This window comes from Anomaloglossus baeobatrachus, chromosome 1, assembly GCF_048569485.1.
Source record: "Anomaloglossus baeobatrachus isolate aAnoBae1 chromosome 1, aAnoBae1.hap1, whole genome shotgun sequence".
NCBI classification, from domain to species: domain Eukaryota; kingdom Metazoa; phylum Chordata; class Amphibia; order Anura; family Aromobatidae; genus Anomaloglossus; species Anomaloglossus baeobatrachus.
The window spans coordinates 814,941,767-814,968,530 of record NC_134353.1 but is presented as its reverse complement, the minus strand read 5'-3'; the positions used below and the strand labels follow the sequence as shown (position 1 = coordinate 814,968,530).

Here is a 26,764-nt window from a genome sequence, read left to right as displayed (position 1 = left end):
TTCTGCTGTGAAGCTGACCCCTCCACTGGAGGAGTTGAGGGAGAAATACCCAACCTTCCATTGATGGACGCTATAAGATTATTCACTATAGCGTCACCATCCGGTGTATCCGGATTGAGAGCGGTCTCAGGATCAGAGTCCTGAACAGCTACGTCTGCATCATCATACAGAGAGTACTGTGATGAAGTCGAGGGCCGTTCTCAGGGAGCTCGCTTAGGCCGTCTGGGACTGTCGTCCGTTTCAGAGCCTGCACCCTGGGACGCATGGGACCCTCCTGGAGCCATGATTTGTTTTGAAATCAGGGTGGCCAGGGGCATTGAATCAACATTGCCCAAGGTCTGTCTGGACTGCAAAGTCTGTAAGATGTTAGTCATAGTCACAGACAATATATCAGCGGAAACTGCAACTCCGTCCCTGTCCCTGGACAGGGATCACAGGTGGTTCTTTTGGCCACCTGTAGCGGAGACCCCCGTTGAGTAATTGCACACACTGGGGGTCCTGGAACAGTATCGCATGCAGTACAAGCAGCATAGAAAGCCATGCCCTTTTTTTTTTTTTTGCTGTTGCTGTCTAGCCATCTAGGAGCATTAGCCAAGAATAGCGACCGTACAGTGCAATGTATAGCATACAAGCGTGAAGTACAATAAACACTTCAGCACATGCAGTACAAGGAGCATAGAAAGCCTGTGCCTTGGCACCTTTGCTTTTCTGCTGCCGTTGTCTAGTTATTCATGAGCATTAGCCAAGAAAAGCGACATACAGTGAATGTATAGCATACAAGCATGAAAATAACCACTGCAGCACATGCAATCCAAGCAGCATTGAAAGCTTGTGCCTTAGCACCCTTGCTTTTCTGCTGCTGTTGTCTAGTCATCAAGGAGCATTAGCCAAGAATAGCGACATGCAGTGAATGTACAAGCATGAAAATAAACTCTGCAGTACATGCAATCCAAGCAGCATTGAAAGCTTGTGCCTTAGCACCATTGCTGTTTGCTGCCGCTGTCTAGCCATCTAGGCGGGTAGACAGCCAAGAATAGCCCTTACAGTGCAATGTAAAGCATACAAGCATAAAGGACACATGACACTGCAGCACATGCAAGACAAGCAGCATATAGAGTCTGTGCTTTAGCACCCCTGATCTTTTGCTGCTGTTTCTAGGTCTGCATCCTGAATAGCGACCGTACAAACGTACAACAGGACACTTCGGCATTAGTGGGTCAGCACTTTAGTTGCCGCTTACCGCCCGCACAAAAGCGGGTGTGTGGCGCCGGAATCCTGTGCTGGTAGCTCAGCGCTTGTCTCAGTTTTCCCGCTCTGCGTGCCGGAATGGCTGCCGGCGTCCAGAGGAGAGGGGCGGGCCGAGGGCGTGCCCGAGACAAGAGCGGGAACCCGGCGCCCACTGTGTCTAGTGAAGGGGGCTGGAGAATGCAAATAAGGCTCCAGCCCTCGGCGCTGCTATAGAGCAGCATCTCTCCCTTTCCCTGAGTGACAGGGTGGGGGCGGGAACGAAGCGGCGCTAGGCCGCAAAAGCCGGGGACTAAAGTTAGAAGCGCCGCCGCCGTAAAAGCGCGGTCGGCGCGTCCCCGGCGCACTACAAGTCGCAGCTGCGCCGCCGCTCCAGGGGCGGTCAGCGCGGCGGTCCCCACACGTAAAGTCCCCCAGTAATCTGCAGGGACTATAAGCCCAGCGCACAGCGCTACAGTCCCCGGCGCACTAGCACACCCAGCAAGCCTGGAGTGTGCGTGGCCTGCCATACGGGGACACAGAGTACCTGAAAGTTGCAGGGCCTTGTCCCTGAACGGCACTCCTGCTCCACATCCAGCAGGTTCTATGGGTCTGTGGATGGAGCCCGGCCTCAGGGCTTGGTGGCCGGAAAGATCCCACTTCCTCAGAGCCCCTCAGGGGGATGGGGAAGGAAAACAGCATGTGGGCTCCAGCCTCCGTACCAGCAATAGGTACCTCAACCTTACAAACCGCAAGTGGGGTGAGAAGGGAGCATGCTGGGGGCCCTAGTATGGGCCCTCTTTTCTTCCATCCGATATAGTCAGCAGCTACTGCTGACTAAACAGTGGAGCTATGCGTGGATGTGTGCCTCCTTCGCACAAAGCTTGAAAACTGGTGAGCCAGTGATCCCACTGGGGGTGTATAGCCAGAAGGGGAGGGGCCTTACACTTTTTAGTGTAATGCTTTGTGTGGCCTCCGGAGGCAGTAGCTATACACCCAATCGTCTGGGTCTCCCAATGGAGCGACGAAGAAAGACTGGGAGATAGACCTAGATAAGGATTCTACCCAAGCCGGGGGTTCAGCCACAGGAGCCGGAGCAGCCGGAGAGACCACTGGGGATGCGACTCCAGGCTGAGGCATCGTCAGGTTAGAGCAGGCATCACAATGTGGATAGGTGCTCAGTTCAGACAGTAGGAGCTTACATGCAGTGCATACTGAATACAGCTTTGGAGCCTTGCTCCTCGTGTGAGACATGCTGCTGAAGTGGGTGCTCTGCCAGAATGACCCCCAGAGAGTATATACAGAAGGTCCACAACCGGAGGTTGTGGCTTACCAGACCGCTGGAGCGGTTTGTGTGCCCTCCAGATCCCAAAGCCCGGACCTCCAAGCAACTCAGCAGTGATGCTGCAGCCAGCGCTGATCGCAGGGAAGAACGCTAAGAAAATGGCGCCGGAGCGAAGAGAGGGGGCGGGACTCACTCTGAGAGCGGGATCTGGAGGGCCAAAGAGACCTACAGGGGAGGAGACATTTACTCAGTGAGGAGTGTCCCTCCCCTGTGCAGAACGGCCGCTGGGCGGAGCCGCACTGTCCCTCTGCATGAATGACATGCGAGGGCAGTGAAACCGAAAGTAGGCCTCCGGCGAAGCCGGGGCCTAAATTTGAGCGGTGCGGCCGGCGCGCAGGCACCATCGGCGCGGTTCTCAGGCGACAGCCAGAGAACCCGCCGGAAATGTCCCAAAAATCACTCAGCACACTCTCCCCCAACAATAAAGTACAAGGGACCCCCATATATAAACGTCTCAGGTACTTAGCTTGCTGAGACACAGGGTTCCAAGTCCCTGGGGGCGAGTTCTCCGGTCCAGCAGGATCCTGAAGGGCTGCGGATGGAGACCGGTCTCCTGCCAAGCATGGAGAACCGTGCTGGCTCCCACTTCAAGCCAGAGCCCGGAGTGATGGTGAAGGAGCACGGCATGTAAGGCTCCAGCCTTGGAATCAACCTTAACAGCACTGCCGACAGAATGGGGTGAGAAGGGACATGCCGGGGGTCCAGGCTTGGACCCGCTTTTCTTCAAACGCTTTTCAAAAATGAAAAATCAGATGAGAATGCATGTGTGGATGTATGCCTCCTGAACACAAAGCGATAAACTGGCTAGATCTGGTTCTCCAGGGTGTATAAGCTCAGAGGGAGGAGCTACACTTTTGAGTGTAGTACTTTGTGTGTCCTCCAGAGGCAGAAGCTATACACCCAATGTCTGGGTCTCCCATAGGAACGATAAAGAAATGCACTGGTGTCATACATATATCTACCAGATTTACAAGTGTGCTTTAGCCCTCTTCCGTTACGGAGTTGCCACACACTTTTATAAAATGTATTTAATTTATTTAATAAAAAGTATTTTTTTTATAGAATAGAGTTAATGTCTGCCCTTTCTTCAGTGGTTCCTTAAACTTTGATGGAGCATTAAGGCTTCAGTATTAATACCTTAATTAATAGAAAGTACCTTAAACTGTGAAAGTAATTCATCGCCCACGGTAAATGGTCCGCCTTCATTTTCACGGGTCTCCGCTCTCTTCAATATCTCATCGATATCCATTTCCTTGAGTTAACGATAGACGCTGGTTAATTAGTAATACTGGTTAAGATACACAACCTAGGAGAATGTGAGTTAGCATTCTATATATACCTGAGGTTCTTCCTCTTCTCCTTCTGGTTCCTTGAAAAGCTCTTCAGCACCAAACTTTAAAATAGCAGCAAGCTCTTCTTTGTTAAACGGTGTAGAGCTTAATTAAGGGGAAACAACATTTAGTTCATGCAAGCACTTGTAGGGTAAAAAAGAAGAATATGAATCCAACGCTATGGACCTCACCACACGCAGACTTACCTAGATGGCGTTGATCCAGTGTGTAACACAGTCTTGCCAGTGGTGTCCATTCTTTGAATTACAAGGTGATCCAACACCATCTTCTTCTTTGCCCTTTCAATAATTTCTTCCTCCACAGAGCTTTTTGTGACCAAGCGATATATATTAACCTAAATACAGCGGATCTGGTAAGTTTGTGTATTTAGATTCACATTGGAAATAAAACATAACACTAAAATTTACCATTAGTCCCTTGATGACTGCTGCCATACATGTATGGTGTAAGTGAATAATAACTGCATGGAGTAGGCTTCAGATGCCGAGACGGCTCCTTACAGGACAGGATCAGGCTGTAGTACATGGCCAGCTCCTTACAGCACAGGATCAGGCTGTAGCACATGGCCGGCCCCTTACAGCACAGGCTCAGGCTGTAGTACATGGCCGGCTCCTTACAGCACAGGCTCAGGCTGTAGCACATGGCCGGCTCCTTACAGCACAGGATCAGGCTGTAGTACATGGCTGGCTCCTTACAGCACAGGATCATGCTGTAGTACATGGCTGGCTCCTTACAGCACAGGATCAGGCTGTAGTACATGGCTGGCTCCTTACAGCACAGGATCAGGCTGTAGTATATGGCCGGCTCCTTACAGCACAGGATCAGGCTGTAGTACATGGCCGGCTCCTTACAGCACAGGATCAGGCTGTAGTACATGGCTGGCTCCTTACAGCACAGGCTCAGGCTGTAGTTAAATGTTCGGGTCTTTACAGTGCAGGCTCAGGCTGCAGTACATGGTCGGCTCCTTACAGCGCGGGGTCAGGCTATAGTAAAATGACCGGCTTCTTATAGTGCAGGCTCAAGCTGTAGAAAACATAGCCAGCAACTGAGCTCAACTGCTGCCATCGAAAGGTGCAGCTCTTGACCACAACAGCAGCATTAAAAAATCCCCAACAAGGTGGCTATCACTCTGGAGGGCAATGCTTATCTTTCAACTTCCAACATATATTATTCATTAAAAAGAAAAGAGAATTTTGTTTACTTACCGTAAATTATTTTTCTTATAGTTCCGACATGGGAGACCCAGACCATGGGTGTATAGCTTCTGCCTCCGGAGGACACACAAAGTACTACACTAAAAAGTGTAGCTCCTCCCTCCTAGCATATACACCCCCTGGTAGCCAGTCCTAGCCAGTTTAGTGCAAAAGCTGAAGGAGGACATCCACCCACAAGTAGAGATAGAGCAAAACCCGGAACAACCGGAACCTCTGTCTACAACAACAGCCGGTGAAAACACACGGAACAAGAAAACTGCCAACAGGCAACAGGGAGGGTGCTGGGTCTCCCATGTCGGAACTATAAGAAAAAGAATTTATGGTAAGTAAACAAAATTCTCTTTTTCTTCATCGTTCCTTATGGGAGACCCAGACCATGGGACGTTCCAAAGCAGTCCATGGGTGGGAATAAACAGAAAACTGAGAAGTAGGCAAAACCTAACTTCACAAATGGGCGACAGCCGCCTGAAGGATGCGTCTGCTTAAGCTCGCATCTGCCGAAGCATGAGCATGCACTTGGTAATGCTTTGAAAAGGTATGCAGACTAGTCCAAGTGGCAGTGACAGACCTGCTGAGCCGTAGCCTGGTGCCTGAAAGCCTAAGAGGCACCGACAGCTCTGGTCAAGTGTGCCTTGATCCCCGGAGGGAGAGGCACTTGAGTACACTCGTAGGTATCGGAAATGGCCGACCTAATCCAACGAGCTAGGGTCGGCTTGGATGCCGAGAGGCCCTTACGCTGACCAGTGGTCAGCACAAAAAGAGAGGTGCACCGCCTAAGAACAGCGGTGCGAGACACATAGATCCGGAGCGCCCGCACCAGATCCAGAGTATGCAACGCCTTTTCAAAGCGATGAACAGGAGCCGGACAAAAGGAAGGCAGGGAAATGTCCCGGTTAAGGTGGAAGCAGAAACCACCTTAGGGAGGAAGTCCGGAGTCGGACGGAGAACCACCTTGTCTTGATGAAAAACCAAAAAAGGGTGACTCCGAAGAGAGTGCAGCCAAATCAGAGACTCTCTTGAGGGAAGTTATGGCCACTAGAAAGACCACTTTCTGTGAAAAGACGAGACAAAGAAACCTCCCCAAGAGGCTCAAAGGGGGGTTTCCGGAAGCCGTGAGGACCGGATTAAGGTCCCAGGGCTCCAAAGGCCGCCGGTAAGGCGGAATGATGTGAGATGCGCACTGCATGAAGGAGCGCACCTGAGCCAGCCGGGCGATACGCCGCTGGAACAACACTGACAGAGCCGAGACCTGTCCCTTGAGGGAATTGAGGGATAGTCCTAGCTGCAGACCGGACTGTAGAAAGGAGAGGAGGATCGGCAAGGCAAAAAAGCCAAAGGATACTTCCGAGCCCGAGTCATAGTGGAGATGACTTCAGGAGGGATGCCAGAAGTCGTCAAGATCCAGGACTCAAAAACCATGCCGTCAATCTGAGGATTCTGGCGGAAAGACGGACCTTGTGAGAGAAGGTCTGGACAGTCCGGGAGATGCCATGGCACCTCTACGGACAGATGGAGCAGGTCAGGGTACCAAGCTCGCCTTGGTCAGTCTGGAGCAATGAGAATGACCCGACGGCCCTCCATTCTGATCTTGCGCAGGACTCTGGGCAAGAGCTAGAGGGTGAAACACGTAAGACAGACGAAGCTGGGACCAATCTTGAACCAGTGCGTCTGCTGCAAAAGCCTGAGGATCGTGGAGCGAAGATCCACGTCCGGAGAGCCCTACTTGCGGCAGATTGACCGAAACACTGCCGGATGTAGAGCCCACTCGCCGCTGTCCACGTTTGACGGCTGAGATAATCTGCCTCCCAGTTTTCCACGTCTGGGATGTGGACTGCGGATATGGTGGACTTGGAGTCCTCCGTCCACTGAAGGATGCGTTGAACCTTCAACATTGCCAGGCGGCTGAGTGTCCCGCCCTGGTGGTTGATGTAGGCAAACGCTGTCACGTTGTCTGACTGGACTCAAATGTGCCTGGCCGCCAACAGATGGTGAAAGGCTAAGAGAGCTAGAAGCACAGCTCTGATTTCCAGCACATTGATCTAGAGGGCTGTTTTGGACGGAGTCCAAGTGCCCTGCGCTCCATGGTGGAGATATACTGCTCCCCAGCCGGATAAACTAGCATCCGTGGTGAGGATCACCCGGGACGGGGCCAGGAAGGAGCGTCCCTGAAGAGAGAGGGGCCGAAGCCACCACTGAAAGGAGCCCCTGGTCTGTGGCGAAGCCACCAACCCGTGGAAGGAGGAAGTCCGCTTGTTCCAACAACGGAAAATGTCCAGCTGCAGAGGACGCAGATGGAACTGGGCAAGGGAATCGCTTCCATTGACGCCACCATCTGACCCAGCACCTGCATTAGGTGCCTGATGGAACGACGTCGGGGCCTCAGCAAAGGGCGCACCGCCAGAGGAGGGACTGCTGTTTGACTAATGGCAGCTTCACAAGTGCCGGCAGAGTCTCGAATTGCGTCCCTGGGTACGTGAACTTCTGGGTCGAAGTTAGAGTGGACTTGGACAGAATGACAAGCCACCCGAATTGGCTAGAGTGGCGAGAGTGAGCGAAGCACTCCACTAACAGTCTGCACTGGATGAAGCCCTGACTAGAAGGTCGTCCAGGACAAAAGGATCACTGCCAACCCCTGGAGGTGCAGGACCGCAATCACTGCTGCCATGACCTTGAGAATACTCGAGGGGCCGTGGCTAACCAAGGGAAGAGCCACGAATTGGAAATGTTCTACTCCGATTGCAAAACGTAGCCAACGCTGGTGTGAAACTGCGATTGGCACATGCAGATAGGCATCTCTGATGTCGATGGATGCTAGGAAATCTCCTTGGGTCATTGACTGATCGCAGAGACTCCATGCGAAAATGCCGCACCTGAACATGCTTGATGAGAGCTTGAGATCCAGGTCGGAAGGCACCGCCCTTTTCGGGGACTAGGAAGAGATTTGAGTAGAAATCTCAGAACCGTTCCCAGTCGGGAACCGGTACAATTACTCCATTGGCCTGCAAGAATGCCACGGCCTGTGAGAAGGCGGCGGCCTTGGAGCAGGGGGGAGTTGACAGAAAAGAAGGGAATTTTGTTACTTACCGTAAATTCCTTTTCTTCTAGCTCCTATTGGGAGACCCAGACGATTGGGTGTATAGTACTGCCTCCGGAGGCCACACAAAGCATTACACTAAAAAGTGTAAGGCCCCTCCCCTTCTGGCTATACACCCCCCGTGGGATCACGGGCTCATCAGTTTTAGTGCTAAAGCAAGAAGGAGGAAAGCCAATAACTGGTTTAAACAAATTCACTCCGAAGTAACATCGGAGAACTGAAAACCGTTCAACATGAACAACATGTGTACCCGAACAAAACCAACAATCCCGAAGGACAACAGGGCGGGTGCTGGGTCTCCCAATAGGAGCTAGAAGAAAAGGAATTTACGGTAAGTAACAAAATTCCCTTCTTCTTCGGCGCTCCATTGGGAGACCCAGACGATTGGGACGTCCAAAAGCAGTCCCTGGGTGGGTAAAGAAATACCTCATGTTAGAGCTGCAAAGACAGCCTTCCCCTACGGGGAGGTAACTGCCGCCTGCAGGACTCTTCTACCTAGGCTGGCGTCCGCCGAAGCATAGGTATGCACCTGATAATGTTTGGTGAAAGTGTGCAGACTCGACCAGGTAGCTGCCTGGCACACCTGTTGAGCCGTAGCCTGGTGTCGTAATGCCCAGGACGCACCCACGGCTCTGGTAGAGTGGGCCTTCAGCCCTGATGGAACCGGAAGCCCAGCAGAACGGTAGGCTTCAAGAATTGGTTCTTTGATCCATCGAGCCAAGGTGGCTTTGGAAGCCTGCGACCCTTTGCGCTTACCAGCGACAAGGACAAAGAGTGCATCCGAGTGGCGCAGGGGCGCCGTGCGGGAAATGTAGATTCTGAGTGCTCTCACCAGATCTAACAAATGTAAATCCTTTTCATACCGAAGAACTGCATGCGGATAAAAGGAAGGCAAGGAGATATCCTGATTAAGGTGAAAAGAGGATACCACCTTAGGGAGAAACTCCTGAATGGGGCGCAGCACTACCTTGACCTGGTGGAACACCAGGAAGGGAGCCTTGGATGACAGCGCTGCTAGCTCAGACACTCTCCGAAGAGACGTGACCGCCACTAGAAAGGCCACTTTCTGTGAGAGACGAGAAAGTGAAACATCCCTCAGAGGCTCGAATGGCGGCTTCTGGAGAGCAACTAGTACCCTGTTTAGATCCCATGGATCCAACGGCCGTCTGTACGGAGGGACGATATGACAAACCCCCTGCAGGAACGTGCGCACCTTAGAAAGTCGTGCTAGACGCTTCTGAAAAAACACGGATAGTGCCGAGACTTGTCCTTTAAGGGAGCCGAGCGACAAGCCCTTTTCCAACCCAGATTGCAGGAAGGAAAGAAAAGTAGGTAACGCGAATGGCCAGGGGGATACTCCTTGTGCAGAGCACCAGGATAAGAAAATCCTCCACGTTCTGTGGTAGATCTTAGCAGAAGTGGACTTCCTAGCCTGTCTCATGGTGGCAACGACTCCTTGGGATAATCCTGAAGACGCTAGGATCCAGGACTCAATGGCCACACAGTCAGGTTCAGGGCCGCAGAATTCCGATGGAAAAACGGCCCTTGGGACAGTAAGTCTGGTCGGTCTGGTAGTGTCCACGGTTGGCCGACCGTGAGATGCCACAGATCCGGGTACCACGACCTCCTCGGCCAGTCTGGGGCGACGAGTATGACGCGGCTGCAATCGGATCTGATCTTGCGTAGCACTCTGGGCAAGAGTGCCAGAGGTGGGAACACATAAGGGAGCCGGAACTGCGACCAATCTTGCACTAAGGCGTCTGCCGCCAGAGCTCTTTGATCGCGAGACCGCGCCATGAACGTCGGGACCTTGTTGTTGTGCCGCGACGCCATTAGGTCGACGTCCGGCACCCCCCAGCGGCGACAGATTTCCTGAAACACGTCCGGGTGAAGGGACCATTCCCCTGCGTCCATGCCCTGGCGACTGAGGAAGTCTGCTTCCCAGTTTTCTACGCCCGGGATGTGAACCGCTGATATGGTGGATGCTCTGTCCTCCACCCACAACAGAATCCGCCGGACTTCCTGGAAGGCTTGCCGACTGCGTGTCCCTCCTTGGTGGTTGATGTATGCCACCGCTGTTGAGTTGTCCGACTGAATTCGGATCTGCTTTCCTTCCAGCCACTGCTGGAAGGCTAGTAGGGCAAGATACACTGCCCTGATTTCCAGAACATTGATCTGAAGGGTGGACTCCTGCTGAGTCCACGTCCCTTGAGCCCTGTGGTGGAGAAAAACTGCTCCCCACCCTGACAGACTCGCGTCTGTCGTGACCACTGCCCAGGATGGGGGTAGGAATGATCTTCCCCGTGATAAGGAGGTGGGAAGAAGCCACCATTGCAGAGAGTCCTTGGCCGTCTGGGAAAGGGAGACTTTCCTGTCCAGGGAAGTTGACTTCCCGTCCCATTGGCGGAGAATGTCCCATTGAAGTGGGCGCAGATGAAACTGTGCAAACGGGACTGCCTCCATTGCTGCCACCATCTTCCCTAGGAAGTGCATGAGGCGCCTTAAGGAGTGCGACTGACCCTGAAGGAGAGACTGTACCCCTGTCTGTAGTGACCGCTGCTTGTCCAGCGGAAGCTTCACTATCGCTGAGAGAGTATGAAACTCCATGCCAAGATACGTTAGTGATTGAGTCGGTGACAGATTTGACTTTGAAAAGTTGATGATCCACCCGAAAGTCTGGAGAGTCTCCAGCGCAACATTCAGGCTGTGTTGGCATGCCTCTTGAGAGGGTGCTTTGACAAGTAGATCGTCCAAGTAAGGGATCACCGAGTGTCCCTGGGAGTGCAAGACTGCTACCACTGCCGCCATGACCTTGGTGAAAACCCGTGGGGCTGTCGCCAGACCAAATGGCAGAGCTACGAACTGGAGATGTTCGTCTCTTATCACAAAACGTAGAAAACGTTGGTGCTCTGTAGCAATCGGCACGTGGAGATAAGCATCCTTGATGTCTATTGATGCAAGGAAATCTCCTTGAGACATTGAGGCAATGACGGAGCGGAGGGATTCCATCCGGAACCGCCTGGCGTTCACATGCTTGTTGAGCAGCTTTAGGTCCAGAACAGGACGGAACGAGCCGTCCTTTTTTGGAACCACGAAGAGATTGGAGTAAAAACCCTGCCCTTGTTCCTGAAGAGGAACAGGGATCACCACTCCTTCTGCTCTTAGTGAGCCCACCGCCTGCAGAAGAGCATCTGCTCGGTCGGGATGTGGGGAAGTTCTGAAGAACCGAGGCGGAGGACGAGAACTGAACTCTATCCTGTACCCGTGAGACAAAATGTCTGTTACCCACCGGTCCTTGACCTGTGGCAGCCAAATGTCGCAAAAGCGGGAGAGCCTGCCACCGACCGAGGATGCGGAGGGAGGAGGCCGAAAGTCATGAGGCAGCCGCCTTGGAAGCGGTTCCTCCGGTTGCTTTCTTGGGGCGTGAATGAGCCCGCCAGGAATCTGAGCCCCTCTGCTCCTTCTGAGTCCCTTTGGACGAGGAGAATTGGGTCTTGCCGGAGCCTCGAAAGGACCGAAACCTCGACTGCCACCTCCTTTGTTGAGGTTTGCTTGATCTGGGCTGGGGTAAGGAGGAGTCTTTACCCTTGGACTGTTTAATGATTTCAGCCAATTGCTCACCAAATAGTCTGTCTACAGATAGTGGCAAGCTGGTTAAACATTTTTTGGAAGCAGAATCCGCTTTCCATTCTTTTAACCACAAGGCTCTGCGCAAAACCACCGAGTTGGCAGACGCCATTGAGGTACGGCTCGTAGAGTCCAGGACAGCGTTGATAGCATAAGTCGCAAACGCAGACATTTGCGAAGTTAAGGACTCCACTTGCGGCACTGCTGGACGTATGATAGAGTCCACCTGTGCCAGACCAGCTGAAATAGCTTGGAGTGCCCACACGGCCGCGAATGCTGGAGCAAACGACGCGCCGATAGCTTCATAGACAGATTTCAACCAAAGGTCCATCTGTCTGTCATTGGCATCTTTAAGTGAAGCCCCATCCTCCACTGCAACTATGGATCTAGCCGCAAGCCTGGAGATTGGGGGATCCACCTTTGGACACTGGGTCCAGCGTTTGACCACGTCAGGGGGAAAGGGATAACGTGTATCCTTAAGACGTTTGGAGAAACGCTTGTCTGGATAAGCATGGTGTTTCTGGACTGATTCTCTGAAGTCAGCGTGGTCCAGAAAAGTACTCAGTTTACGCTTGGGATACCTGAAATGGAACTTCTCCTGCTGTGCAGCTGCCTCTTCTGCTGAAGGGGCTGGGGGAGAAATATCCAACAGTCTATTGATGGCCGCTATAAGGTCATTTACCATGGCGTCACCATCAGGAGTATCCAGATTGAGAGCGGTCTCAGGATTAGACTCCTGATCACCCTCCTCTGTCTCATCATGCAGAGACTCTTCTCGCTGAGACCCTGATCCGCGTGATGACGTGGAGGGTCTCTCCCAGCGAGCTCGCTTAGGCTGCCTGGGACTGTCATCTGAGTCAGAGCCTTCAGCCTGAGATGCCTGGGACCCCCTTGAAGCACGGATTAACTCCAACTGAGGGGGACCGGGGAACATTGACGCAGCAGTGTCCATGGCCTGAGTAACTGGCCTGGCCTGCAAGGTCTCTAGGATTTTTGTCATAGTGACAGACATCTTGTCAGCAAAAACTGCAAACTCTGTCCCCGTCACCGGGACAGGGTTCACCGGTGACTCTGCCTGGGCCACTACCACCATAGACTCCGGCTGACGAAGTGGCACAGGGACCGAACATTGCCCACAATGGGGGTCATGGGAACCTGCCGGTAGATCAGCCCCACAAGCGGCACAAGTAGCGTATTGCTGTGCAGCTGCAGCCTGTGTCTTGGCACCCTTGCGTTTTGCGGATGACATGTTGTCGTCTCCTCAGTGCAATATAGGGTATACAGCCAAGAAGCGACCTTACAGTGCAATATATATATATATGGTATAGAGAAAAAAATACACCAATATAACACTGGGGCACTAGTGGGGCCAGCACTAATGTGCTGCTTACCGCCCGCTTAACGCGGGTGTGTGGTCGCCAGAAATCCCTTGTCTGGGTTTCCCAGAGCCTGTGTCCGTTCTCCAGCCAGACTGCATGTAGGAATGGCTGCCGGCGTCCTGTGGAGAGGGGCGGGCCCTGGGCGTGTGCAGACAAAGAGCGGGAAACCTGCGTCCCACTGTGCCCAGTGAGAGGGCTGGAGTATGTAAATAAGACTCCAGCCCTCGGCGCTGACCATCTTACAGCGTCTCTCCCTTGCCCTGAGTGACAGGGTGGGAACTTCTCCTGCTGTGCAGCTGCCTCTTCTGCTGAAGGGGCTGGGGGAGAAATATCCAACAGTCTATTGATGGCCGCTATAAGGTCATTTACCATGGCGTCACCATCAGGAGTATCCAGATTGAGAGCGGTCTCAGGATTAGACTCCTGATCACCCTCCTCTGTCTCATCATGCAGAGACTCTTCTCGCTGAGACCCTGATCCGCGTGATGACGTGGAGGGTCTCTCCCAGCGAGCTCGCTTAGGCTGCCTGGGACTGTCATCTGAGTCAGAGCCTTCAGCCTGAGATGCCTGGGACCCCCTTGAAGCACGGATTAACTCCAACTGAGGGGGACCGGGGAACATTGACGCAGCAGTGTCCATGGCCTGAGTAACTGGCCTGGCCTGCAAGGTCTCTAGGATTTTTGTCATAGTGACAGACATCTTGTCAGCAAAAACTGCAAACTCTGTCCCCGTCACCGGGACAGGGTTCACCGGTGACTCTGCCTGGGCCACTACCACCATAGACTCCGGCTGACGAAGTGGCACAGGGACCGAACATTGCACACAATGGGGGTCATGGGAACCTGCCGGTAGATCAGCCCCACAAGCGGCACAAGTAGCATATTGCTGTGCAGCTGCAGCCTGTGTCTTGGCACCCTTGCGTTTTGCGGATGACATGTTGTCGTCTCCTCAGTGCAATATAGGGTATACAGCCAAGAAGCGACCTTACAGTGCAATATATATATATATGGTATAGAGAAAAAAATACACCAATATAACACTGGGGCACTAGTGGGGCCAGCACTAATGTGCTGCTTACCGCCCGCTTAACGCGGGTGTGTGGTCGCCAGAAATCCCTTGTCTGGGTCTCCCAGAGCCTGTGTCCGTTCTCCAGCCAGACTGCATGTAGGAATGGCTGCCGGCGTCCTGTGGAGAGGGGCGGGCCCTGGGCGTGTGCAGACAAAGAGCGGGAAACCTGCGTCCCACTGTGCCCAGTGAGAGGGCTGGAGTATGTAAATAAGACTCCAGCCCTCGGCGCTGACCATCTTACAGCGTCTCTCCCTTGCCCTGAGTGACAGGGTGGGGGCGGGAACGAAGCGGAGCTAGGCCGCAAAAGCCGGGGACTAGATTTATAAGCGCCGCCGTCGTAAAAGCACGGTCGGCGCTAAGTCCCCGGCGCACCACAAGTCTCAGCCGCGCCGCCGCTCCAGGGGCGGCCGGCGCGGCAGTCCCCAACACAAAAAGTCCCTCAGAGAAACTGCAGTGACTGTAACCCCAGCGCACAGCGCTACTGTCCCCGGCGCACTAGCACACCCAGCAAGTCTGGAGTGTGCGCGGCCTGTCCATACAGGGACACAGAGTACCTGAATGATGCAGGGCCTTGTCCCTGAACGGTACCCAGCTCCGTATCCAGCAGGTTCTACGGGTCTGTGGATGGAGCCCGGCCTCAGGGCTTGGGGGCCGGTAAGATCCCACTTCCTCAGAGCCCCTCAGGGGGATGAGGAAGGAAAGCAGCATGTGGGCTCCAGCCTCCGTACCCGCAATGGGTACCTCAACCTTAACAAACACCGCCAATAGGAATGGGGTGAGAAGGGAGCATGCTGGGGGCCCTAGTATGGGCCCTCTTTTCTTCCATCCGATATAGTCAGCAGCTACTGCTGACTAAACAGTGGAGCTATGCGTGGATGTCTGACCTCCTTCGCACAAAGCTTGAAAACTGATGAGCCCGTGATCCCACGGGGGGTGTATAGCCAAAAGGGGAGGGGCCTTACACTTTTTAGTGTAATGCTTTGTGTGGCCTCCGGAGGCAGTACTATACACCCAATCGTCTGGGTCTCCCAATGGAGCGCCGAAGAAAAATCTGTTTGGCGGGCTGGATAGAATTCTATCCTGTAGCCGTGGGAGATGGTATCCCGCATCCACTGATCAGAGACGTGTTGAAACCACACGTCGCCAAAGTGGGAGAGCCTGCCACCGACCAAGGACGTTGCTGGCGCGGCCAGATAGTCAGGAGGAGGCTGCCTTCGTGGCAGCAGCTCTTGCAGACTTCTGAGGACGCGGCTTCGTGCGCCAGTTGGGGACGAGGCCGAGGGCTTAGAGGACGACCAGTTGGAGGAACGAAAGGAACGAAACCTCGACTGGTTCCTGCCCTGGACAGGTTTCCTGGTTTTGGTTTGTGGCATGGAGCTACTCTTCCTGCCAAAAGCTTCCTTAATAAATTCATCCAGTTGTCCACCGAATAGTCTGGTCCCAGCAAAAAGGGAGCCCAGCAAGGTACTTCTTTAGAAGCATCTGCCTTCCACTCTCGAAGCCACAGGAGCCTGCGGATAGCGAGGGAATAAGCCGGGGCCACCGCAGTGCGGTGAGAGTCTCCAGCATGGCAGACATGGCATAGGATGAAAAGACTGAAGCCTGGAAGTTAAGGCAACCATTTCGGGCATAGAGTCCCTGGTGAGGGAATGCATCTCCTCCAGAGAAGCAGAGATGGCTTTGAGAGCCCGTACTGCTGCAAAAGATGGGGAGAACGAGGCCCCTGCCGCCTCATATACAGATTTGGCCAGAAGGACAACCTGGCGGACAGTGGAATCCTTAAGTGGGGTGCCATCAGCCACTGATACAACTGTCCGGGCTGAGAGTCTAGACACCGGATGGTCCACCTTTGGTGAATGAGCCCACTCCTTGACCACTTCTGGTGGAAAGGGAAAACGGTCATCAGAACCACGCTTTGGGAAGCGTTTGTCAGGGCAGACCCTGGGCTTTGTCACAGTGGCCTGAAAACTGGAGTGGTTAAGGAACACACTCCTTGTTCTCTTAGGCAAGGTAAACTGTGCTCTTTTGCCAGAGAGGGATGCTCCTCTGATACTGGCGGATTGAGGTCCAGTACAGAATTAATGTACGCAATCGAAACACTAATATCTGCGTCACCCTCGGACAGATCAATGGGGGACATGGAAGCGTCCGAGCCCCCAGTAAAGGGATCCTCCTCGTCCTGCGAGTCAGCTCGTGAATCAGAGCCGCGGGACGAGGAAGGAGAGGGGACCCTGCGTCTCCTGTGAGGAGGACGGGGTCTGAGAACAGAAGAAGAATCCTCTGTGGGCCTTGCTGAGCGAGCCGTAGCAGCAGAGGTGCCCTGAGAAGGGGGCTAATGCATGCTCAGCAGAGTCCGGACAGCTGTCCCATGGAGAGAAGGATTCTACCCAAGCCGGGGGTTCAGCCACCGGAGCCGGAGCAGCCGGAGGGACCACTGGGGATGAGACTCCAGGCTGAGGCACCACCATGTTAGGACAGGAATCACAATGTGGTTATGTGCTCGGTACAGGCAGTACGAGCCTACATGCAGTGCATATTGTGCAGCCTTACTTCTCGTGTGAGACATGCTGCTGAAGTGGGGGCTCTGAGCCAGAATGACCCCCAGCAGAGTATATAAGCAGTATATAAGCAGTATATAAGCAGGTCCACAACCGGAGGTTGTGGCTTGCCAGACCGTTTGACATTGTCTCTGTGCCCTCCAGATCCCACAGCCCGGACCCCCAGAGAGATGCTGCAGTCAGCGCCGATCGCTGTGCAGACATGGCATAAGAACGCTGAAAAAATGGCGCCGGAGCGAGGAGAGGGGGCGGGGCCTACTCTAAGAGCGGGATCCGGAGGGCCAAGGAGATATACAGGGGAGGGAATCTTTCCTCAGAGAGGAGTGTCTCTCCCCTGTGCCGAACAGCCGCTGGGCGGAGCCGCACTGTCCCTCTGCATGACTGACATGCAGGGGCAGTGAAATCGAAACTAGGCCTCAGGCGAAGCTGGGGCCTAGATTTAACAATGCGGCCGGCAAACAGGCACCATCGGCGCGGTTCTCGGGTGAAAACCAGAGAACCAGCCGGGAATGTCAGAATACATACACAGCACACTCTCCCTCACATTAAAGTACAAGGGACCCCCTGAAAATAACGTCTAAGATACTTAGCTTGTGAGACGCAGGGTCAGGTCCCTGAGGGATGAGTGCTCCGTCCGGCAGGATCCTGAAAGGGCTGCGGATGGAGACCGGTCTCCTGCCAGGCAGGGAGAACCGTGCTGGCTCCCACTTCAAGCCAGAGCCCGAGGCATGGTGAAGGAGCGCGGCATGTAAGGCTCCAGCCTTGAAATCAACCTTAACAACACCGCCGACACAGTGGGGTGAGAAGGGACATGCCGGGGGTCCAGCTTGGACCCGCTTTTCTTCCAACTCTTTAAAATGAAAAATCAGATGAGGATACATGTGTGGATGTGTGACCTCCTGAACACAAAGCATTGAACTGGCTAGGACTGGCTACCAGGGGGTGTATATGCTAGGAGGGAGGAGCTACACTTTTTAGTGTAGTACTTTGTGTGTCCTCCGGAGGCAGAAGCTATACACAGTGGGGTGAGAAGGGACATGCCGGGGGTCCAGCTTGGACCCGCTTTTCTTCCAACTCTTTAAAATGAAAAATCAGATGAGGATGCATGTGTGGATGTGTGACCTCCTGAACACAAAGCATTGAACTGGCTAGGACTGGCTACCAGGGGTGTATATGCTAGGAGGGAGGAGCTACACTTTTTAGTGTAGTACTTTGTGTGTCCTCCGGAGGCAGAAGCTATACACCCATGGTCTGGGTCTCCCATAAGGAACGATTAAGAAAAAAAAATATCTACAAAATCTCATTTCACCACCTGTTTGTCATTGCAACCTTGGTCTCTATATACTGCCAACCTTGATATTAGTGATTAATGTCAGATTTTACTATTATGTGAATACATGTTTTGATACTAGTTTTTGCGATGGAAATTGAAGAGGAGATTTTACATCTTCAAGAAATGTATATGTGCAGCTTTCTTCATGTAATGAAGAAATATGTGCGTATGTAAGAACACAGATTTTGCTGGCTGGTATATGTACACTACTCATAAGACGTTAGGGATATATGGCTTTCGGATGACATTTCAGGATGATTCTAAAATCCCCTCTAACCTTTTCAGGTGACTGTAACGGGACCTTCTCTAAACTTTTGAATGCACATATCAAACACTTCATTACTTTTTGCACAACTTGCTCTTCTCCAACAAGTAGTTTAATGGCAAAATTCACAACAGGTGTTTGATCTGTGAATGGCCCCATAAATTTCAGACTTCAAATTAGAATTGGTATTAAATCAGTCCTCCTCATCATGCTGCTCACATTTTGACATGAGACCAAGACAACAATTGATCATCAGTACCTCGCCACTGCGAGGCTTCAAGCAAGATGTTCTGAGATGGAAGTAGCCACTGAGCTTAGTGTCACTGAGTGTTATCAGCAGGTTCTAACAGACACACCGAGACTGGAAGAGTAACAAAGGCATAGAAGTGAACGTCCTTTTGCCCCATCCCACACTGATGGTCGTTTTATTGTGAACAATACCCTTTCAGAACTGGATGATAAATGTGCCTGGAGTTGTGTGGCATTCAAGGGAGGTGAGAGGCACCCAAGTGTCACGTCAGTGCATTCGAAACCATTTACATCAGCGTGGTCTCCGTGGTAGATGACCTGCAAGGGTACCTGACCACACCACCAGGCACAGGCGTCATCTACGCTGGATGAGGGACCAGTGGGACTCAGTGCTGTTCACGCTGAGCAGAAATAATGGCCGCCAACAATGTTGGAGACATCAAGGAGAGCTCTATGCATCAGCTACTATTGTCACCAGACGAGCCTTTGGTGGTGGTAACAGTGTGGGCAGCTGTGTCTAGTCAATATACAACTGCCTACACCTTGTGAATGGTACATTGACAAACTCCTATTACTTGAATAACATCCTTAATCCAGTCATTGTGCCTCTGCATGAACACCGGCCTAAATTCATCTTCATGTACAGCAATGCTTCAGCTCTTCGAGGTCACATCATTAGGAAATGACTGCTGGAAACTGGAGTACCACAAATGGAGTGGCCTGCACTTTCTACAGACCCAAATCTCATAGAAAAAATATGGGCTCAATTGAGTCACCGTTTAGAGGCTCTTGACTCTGTACCCTAGAACCTCAGTGATCTGAGGGCCACCCTTTGAAAGAGTGGGATGCCATGCCTCAGCAGACAATGACTCAAACAGCATGAGACATAGTTGTCAAGCTGTAATTGATGCTCAAGGCCATATACCGTATTTTTCGGACCATAAGACGCACTTTTTTTCCCCCAAATGTTGGGGGAAAGTTGGGGGTGCGTCTTATGGTCTGACTATAGGGCTGCGGCTGGGAATGAGGGTGCTGCGGGTCATCGGGGGCACGAGCAGGCTGCAGCAGCGCCTGCCGTGACCACGTGAGCCCGCTCATTACATATGCACGCCTATCCTCCCGCCCATCTCTCAGCGCTGAAGCCGGCACTGACAGGTGTGCGGGAGGACGAGCGGGGACGCGCGCATAGCAAAGAGCCGGCTGCATGATCACCCCTGGCAATTACAGCCTGGAGTGATCATGTGCGGCTGTATTCACTGCCCCCCGGCGCGTCATTACCAGCGCGGGGTGCAGTAAATCAGTACACTCACCCGTCCCCGTGTGTGGAGCCGCCCCCCTGCTGCACGCGATGTCTTCCTGTCTGTGCCGGTCAGCTGATCTGTGCTGAGCTGGTCAGCTGATCGGCACAGACAGGAAGACACACACAGGTCAGTGGCGCAGAGAGGAAGATGATCGGTGCTGGAGGGAGTGAGGAAAAGGTGAGTATAAACGTTTATTTTTTTCTCTGTGCTATAGGATACAGGCCATATACCAGGATGGTATATGAGCACGATGGGGGCATATAGCAGGATGGGAGTATATGAGCAGGCAGGATGGGGGTATATGAACAGGATGGGGGGTATGTGAACAGGATGGGGGGTATGTGAACAGGATGGGGGGTATGTGAACAGGATGGGGGGTATGTGAACAGGATGGGGGGTATGTGAACAGGATGGGGGGTATGTGAACAGGATGGGGGTATGTGAACAGGATGGATGGGGGAATATGAGCAGGATGGATGGGGGAATATGAGCAGGATGGATGGGGGGTATACCAATAGGATGGGGGTATATCAATAGGATCGGGGTATATGAACAGGATGGGGTATATGCACAGGATGGGGGAATATGAGCAGGATGCTGGTATAGGAGCAGGATGGGGGTTTATAGCAGGATCATATACAAGGCAGGAGGATCATTACCAGGATGGGGTACCTTAGTAGAGAATTTGGGGACATTACCCCCATAACAGTGTCAGCAGCAGATCCTCGCCCCATAACAGTGTGTCATGACCACATTTTTTGCTTAAAGTTTTATTTTCCCATTTTGCTCCTCTAAAACCAGGGTGCGTCTTATAGTCCGGTGCGTCTTATAGTCCGAACGAAGGGAATTTTGTTTACTTACCGTAAATTCCTTTTCTTCTAGCTCCAATTGGGAGACCCAGACAATTGGGTGTATAGCTACTGCCTCCGGAGGCCACACAAAGTATTACACTTAAAAGTGTAAACCCCTCCCCTCTGCTATACACCCTCCCGTGCATCACGGGCTCCTCAGTTTTGGTGCAAAAGCAGGAAGGAGGAAACTTATAAATTGGTCTAAGGTAAATTCAATCCGAAGGATGTTCGGAGAACTGAAACCATGACCAAGAACAGTTCAATCTGAACAACATGTGTACACAAAAGAACAAACAGCCCGAAGGGAACAGGGGCGGGTGCTGGGTCTCCCAATTGGAGCTAGAAGAAAAGGAATTTACGGTAAGTAAACAAAATTCCCTTCTTCTTTGTCGCTCCATTGGGAGATCCAGACAATTGGGACGTCCAAAAGCAGTCCCTGGGTGGGTAAAAGAATACCTCGGTAAAAGAGCCGTAAAACGGCTCCTTCCTACAGGTGGGCAACCGCCGCCTGAAGGACTCGCCTACCTAAGCTGGCATCTGCCGAGCGTAGGTATGCACTAGATAGTGCTCCGTGAAAGCGTGCAGACTCAACCAGGTAGTCTCCTGACACACCTGCTGAGCCGTAGCCTGGTGCAGCAACGCCCAGGACGCACCCACGGCTCTGGGAGAATGGGCCTTCAGCCTTGAAGGAACCGGAAGCCCAGCAGAACGGTAGGCTTCAAGAATTGGTTCCTTGATCCACCGAGCCAAGTTGACTTGGGAGCTTGCGACCCTTTACTCTGGCCAGCGACAAGGACAAAGAGCGCATCCGAGCGGCGCAGGAGCGCCGTACGAGAAATGTAGAGTCTGAGTGCTCTCACCAGACCTAACAAGTGCAAATCCTTTTCACGTTGGTGAACCGGATGAGAACAAAAGGAAGGTAAGAAGGTATCCTGATTGAGATGAACAGAGGATACCACCTTCGGGAGAAATTCCAGAACCGAGCGCAGAACCAGCTTGTCCTGGTGAAACACCAGGAAGGGGGACTTGCATGACAGCGCTGCTATGTCAGACACTCTGCGGAGTGACGTGACTGCACTAGGAAGACCACCTTCTGCGAAAGGCGTGAAAGAGAATATCCCTCATTGGCTCGAAGGGTGGTTTCTGAAGAGCCGGTATCACCCTGTTCCGATCCCAGGGTTCTAGCCGACGCTTGTAAGGAGGGACTATGTGGCAAACCCCCTGCAGGAACGTGCGTACCTGAGGGAGTTTGGCTAGACGCTTTTGAAAAAAAACACAGAAAGCGCCGAAACTTGTCCCTTAAGGGAACCGAGAGACAACCCCCTTTTCCATTCCGGATTGAAGGAAGGACAGAAAGTGGGCAAGGCGAATGGCCAGAGAGTAAAACTCTGATCAGAGCACCAGGATAAGAAGATCTTCCACGTCCTGTGGTAAATCTTGGCGGACGTTGGTTTCCTGGCCTGTCTCATAGTGGCAATGACCTCTTGAGATAACCCTGAAGACGCTAGGATCCAGGACTCAATGGCTACGCAGTCAGGTTGAGGGCCGCCGAATTCAGATGGAAAAAACGGCCCTTGAGACAGCAAGTCTGGCCGGTCTAGTAGTGTCCACGGTTGGCCTACCGTGAGATGCCACAGATCCGGGTACCACGACCTCCTCGGCCAGTCTGGGGTGACGAGGATGGCGCGGTGGCTGTCGGATCTGATCCTGCGTAACACTCTGGGCAGCGGTGCCAGAGGAGGAATACGTGAGGCAGGGAAACTGCGACCAATCCTGCACTAATGCGTCTGCCGCCAGAGCTTTGTGATCTTGAGAACGTGCCATGAATGCCGTGACTTTGTTGTTGTGCCGGGACGCCAATAGGTCGACGTCCGGCTTCCCCCAGCGGCAACAAATCTCTTGAAACACGTCCGGTCAAAGAGACCATTCCCCTGCGTCCATGCCCTGGCGACTGAGAAAGTCTGCTTCCCAGTTTTCTACGCCCGGGATGTGAACTGCGGAGATGGTGGAGGCTGTGGCTTCCACCCACAGCAGAATCCGCCGGACTTGCTGGAAGGCTTGCCGACTGCTTGTGCCGCCTTGGTGGTTGATGTATGCCACCGCCTTGGCGTTGTCCGACTGAATTCGGATCTGCCTGCCTTCCAGCCATGGCTGGAACGCTTTTAGGGCTAGAACACTGCCCTTATCTCCAGAACATTGATCTGGAGAGAAGACTCTGCTGAGTCCATGTACCCTGAGCCCTGTGGCGGAGGAAGACTCCCTGACAGACTCGCGTCCGCCGTGACCACAGGCCAGGATGTGGGCAGGAAGGATTTTTTCCTTTGACAAGAGTGGGAAGAAGCCACCACTGAAGGGAGGCCATGGCTGCCCGAGAAGGAGCAACGTCCTTGTCGAGGGACGTCGATTTGCTGTCCCATTTGCGGAGAAAGTCCCATTAAAGTGGGCGCAGATGAATCAGCGCAAACGGAGCTGCCTCTATTGCTGCCACCAACTTCTCTAGGAAGTGCATGAGGCGCCTCAAAGGGTGTGACTGGGCTCGAAGGAACGATTGCACCCCTGTCTGTAGTGAACGCTGTTTGTCCAGCGGAAGCTTCACTATCGCTGAGAGAGTATGAAACTCCATGCCGAGATATGTCAGTGATTGGGCCGGTGTCAATTTTGATTTTAGGAAAAATTGATGAACCACCCGAATCTCTGGAGAGTCTCTAGAGCCATGTTCAGGCTGTGCTGGCATGCCACCCGAGAGGGGGCCTTGACCAGCAGATTGCCTGAGAGAGTAGGACCGCTACCACAGTTGTCATGACCTTGGTGAAGGCCCGTAGGGCTGTCACCAGGCCGAAAGTTAGTGCCACGAACTGAAGGTGTTCGTTCCCTATGTCGAAGCGCAGGAAGTGCTGATATTCTGATACAATCGGCACGTGGAGATAAGCATCCCTGATGTCGATTGATGCTAGGAAGCCTCCTTGGGCCATCAAAGGCGATGGCAAGCGGAGAGATTCCATCCGGAACCGTCAGGTTCTCTGGTTGAGCAGTGTGAAGTCCAGAACGGGGCGGGGTGATCCGTCCTATCTGGTACCACGAACAAGCTGGAGTAAAAAGCCGCGACTACGTTCTTGAAGGGGAACGAGGATCGCAACTCCTCCTGCCTTCGGAGTGTTCACCGCCTGGAAACGTGCATCGGCTCGCTCGGGGGACGGAGATGCTGTGAAGCAACGAGTCGGAGGACGAGAACTGAGCTCTATCCTGTGACCGTAAGACAGAATGTGTCCTACATCGGTCTTGGACATGTGGGGACCACTCCCCTGACCTGGACCGCCATGCAGAAAAGGTTCTCTGTGCCCGGCGGAGGATGAAAATACCCTCGCCTGAGACGTCAAAGACGCTAATTGCGGAGCACAGGATGACCGCATTGATCTGAGACAGAGCAGCTGAGATAGCCTGGAGTGCCCACCCCTGCAAAGGCCGGGGCAACGGACGCGCCTATGGCTTCATAGATGGATCCCATTAGGAGTTCTATCTGTCTGTCCGTGGCATTCTTGAGCGTGGACCCGCCAGCCACTGCTACTACTGATCTAGCCGCCAGTCCAGAGACTGGAGGGCACCTTATGACACTGAGCCGAAACCTTAACAACGTCAGAGAGGAAGGGACAACGTGTGTTATAAGGCGTTCAGTAAAACGCTTGTCCGGGAAGGTGTGCTTCTGGACAGTATCTGTGCATTAGCTGGACTGGGACTGCGGTTCGTGCTGGAGTTTACCACGTAATAACTAGAGGCCACCCCAGGAACACGCTTCGTCGCAGACCGATAGAGGCCTGGGGCGATCCCGCAGTGCCCGGGCCTGTGTAAGGGGCCGGTCTGGACTGCAAACTCCTAGTCTCTTAGCCGACCATTTGTCCATAGCCTGAGACATGGATAGTGAAAATGACCCAGAGAGTTTCTCAGCAAAGCTGTAACTCTGTCCCTGCCGCCTGGACAGGGAACGCCGGCGAAGTTTTCATCATGCAAACTCTGTCGCTGTCATCTGTGCAGTGCCCGTAATATAGGCGCACAAGCAGGGCTGTGGAGTCGGAGTCGGAGTCGTGGAGTCGGAGTCGGAGCTCATTTTGGTGGAGTCGGAGTCGGAGTCGGTATAAAATGCACCGACTCCGACTCCTAAAATATATAATAAATTGGGGACAGGAGTGCAATGCAGAATGTGCTGAATATTTTACTAAATAATAACATTTAGTATAATGCTTATATTTAAGTGAAAAAGTTATTGTAGTACAATGTGAACATCAGACATTTAATTGTTTTTATGATACAATAATCAAGATATTTGGATAGAACATAAAATATTTATTGGAATACAACTTTAGAACACAAAAAACTAATAAATTGTAAATATGTAATATATATATATATATATATATATATATATATACACACAGTGTATATACACACACAAGATATATATGTAATCTACTGTATATTACATAGTGTATTACATATTTACAATTTATTACAGTTTTTTGTGTTCTAAAGTTGTATTCCAATAAATATATTTTATGTTCTATCCAAATATCTTGATTATCGTATCATAAAAATTATTAAATGTCTGATGTTCACATACACATTCATGTACTACAATAAATTTTTCACCTAACTAAGCAATATATGTAGGAGTCGGAGTCGGAGCCGGAGTCGGAGTCGGAGCCGGAGTCGGAGTCGGTGCAAGAGAATTTGAGGAGTCGGAGTCGGAGTCGAAGGTTTGGCTTACCGACTCCACAGCCCTGCGCACAAGAGGTTAAAATAAGCCAGTGTCTTGGCACCCTTACTCTTTAAGAGCAGACAACAGCCTGTCGTCCGCAGAGTAATCAGTGAGGGTATACAGCCAAAAACAAATAATGCTGCCGAACAGTGAAATCATATACCATATACATAAACACATATATATATATATATATATATACACTGCGGCACCAAGGGGGGGACAACACCCTAGGAAGACCACCTTTGAAAAACTGGTGCCCCCCAGTGCTCAGTGAGGGGGAAGGAGGATAGCAACGTATGCTCCAGCCCTCCCTACGTTATGATGCAGGGCTCTGTCTGCGGGAATCCGGTGGTCTATAGTGATCAGTGAGGGGGGGCGGAGGACAGCGAGGTGTGCTCCAGCCCTCACTGTCGGCAACATACCGACCATCCCGCCCTTCTCCCTGACTGGCAGGCTCAGGGGCGGGAGTTTAACACACTAGGCCGCAAAAGCCGGGGACTAAAGTAAAAACCGCGGCCGGCAAACAGGCACGGTCGGCGCGGTAGTCCCGGACAAAGAATGCACACCGCAGTCGCAGCTGCGTCTGAGGCCAAGGTGCTTCATGCACCGTGCCAACGGGGACACAGAGTACCTGTAGCTGCAGGGTGTCCCTGACGATACTCCGTCTCCTGTCCGGCAGGGGCTGCGGATGTGGCTTGTAGCCACCAGATTCTCTGCCCCGGGTCTCCCTCAGCTGCAGCCAGAAGTTGCTGAAAAACATGGCTGACGGCTTCTCTGAGGAGGAGGGAGGCGTGGGCGTAGTCACAAAAAAGTGCGGGAATCTGGTGCCTCAGCGTGGGTAGTGAGGGGGGCGGAGGACAGCTCAATGTACTACAGCCCTCACTGTCGGCGTCATACCGACCGTCCCGCCCTTTTCCTTGACTGGCAGGTCTGGGGGCGGGAGAATCCCATACTAGGCCGCAAAAGCCGGGGATTAAAGTTGAAATCGCGGCCGGCCGGCAGTGCACGGTCGGCGCGGTAGTCCCGGACCCACACGCTCGCCGCAGTCGCTGCAGCGTCTGGGCCCAAGGTGCTTTATGCGCCGTCCCAACGGGGACACAGAGCACCTGGAATATGCGGTACTAGGCCGCAGAAGCCGGGGACTAGAGTAT

At 52.7% G+C, this 26,764-nt stretch overlaps 1 protein-coding gene across 1 annotated transcript in view; it reads right to left on the bottom strand.

Annotated features, from left to right (window-relative positions):
- Positions 1–26,764, bottom strand: part of CHD1 (chromodomain helicase DNA binding protein 1) — a 295,481-nt gene that overhangs the window by 120,034 nt on the left and 148,683 nt on the right. Inside the window, exons 20-22 of the mRNA XM_075325063.1 lie at positions 4,107–4,255; positions 3,909–4,005; positions 3,726–3,821 (exon numbers count right to left, since the gene is read on the bottom strand). Coding sequence (XP_075181178.1) covers positions 3,726–3,821; positions 3,909–4,005; positions 4,107–4,255 — 342 coding nt within the window. The remainder of the gene's footprint in view (positions 1–3,725; positions 3,822–3,908; positions 4,006–4,106; positions 4,256–26,764) is intronic.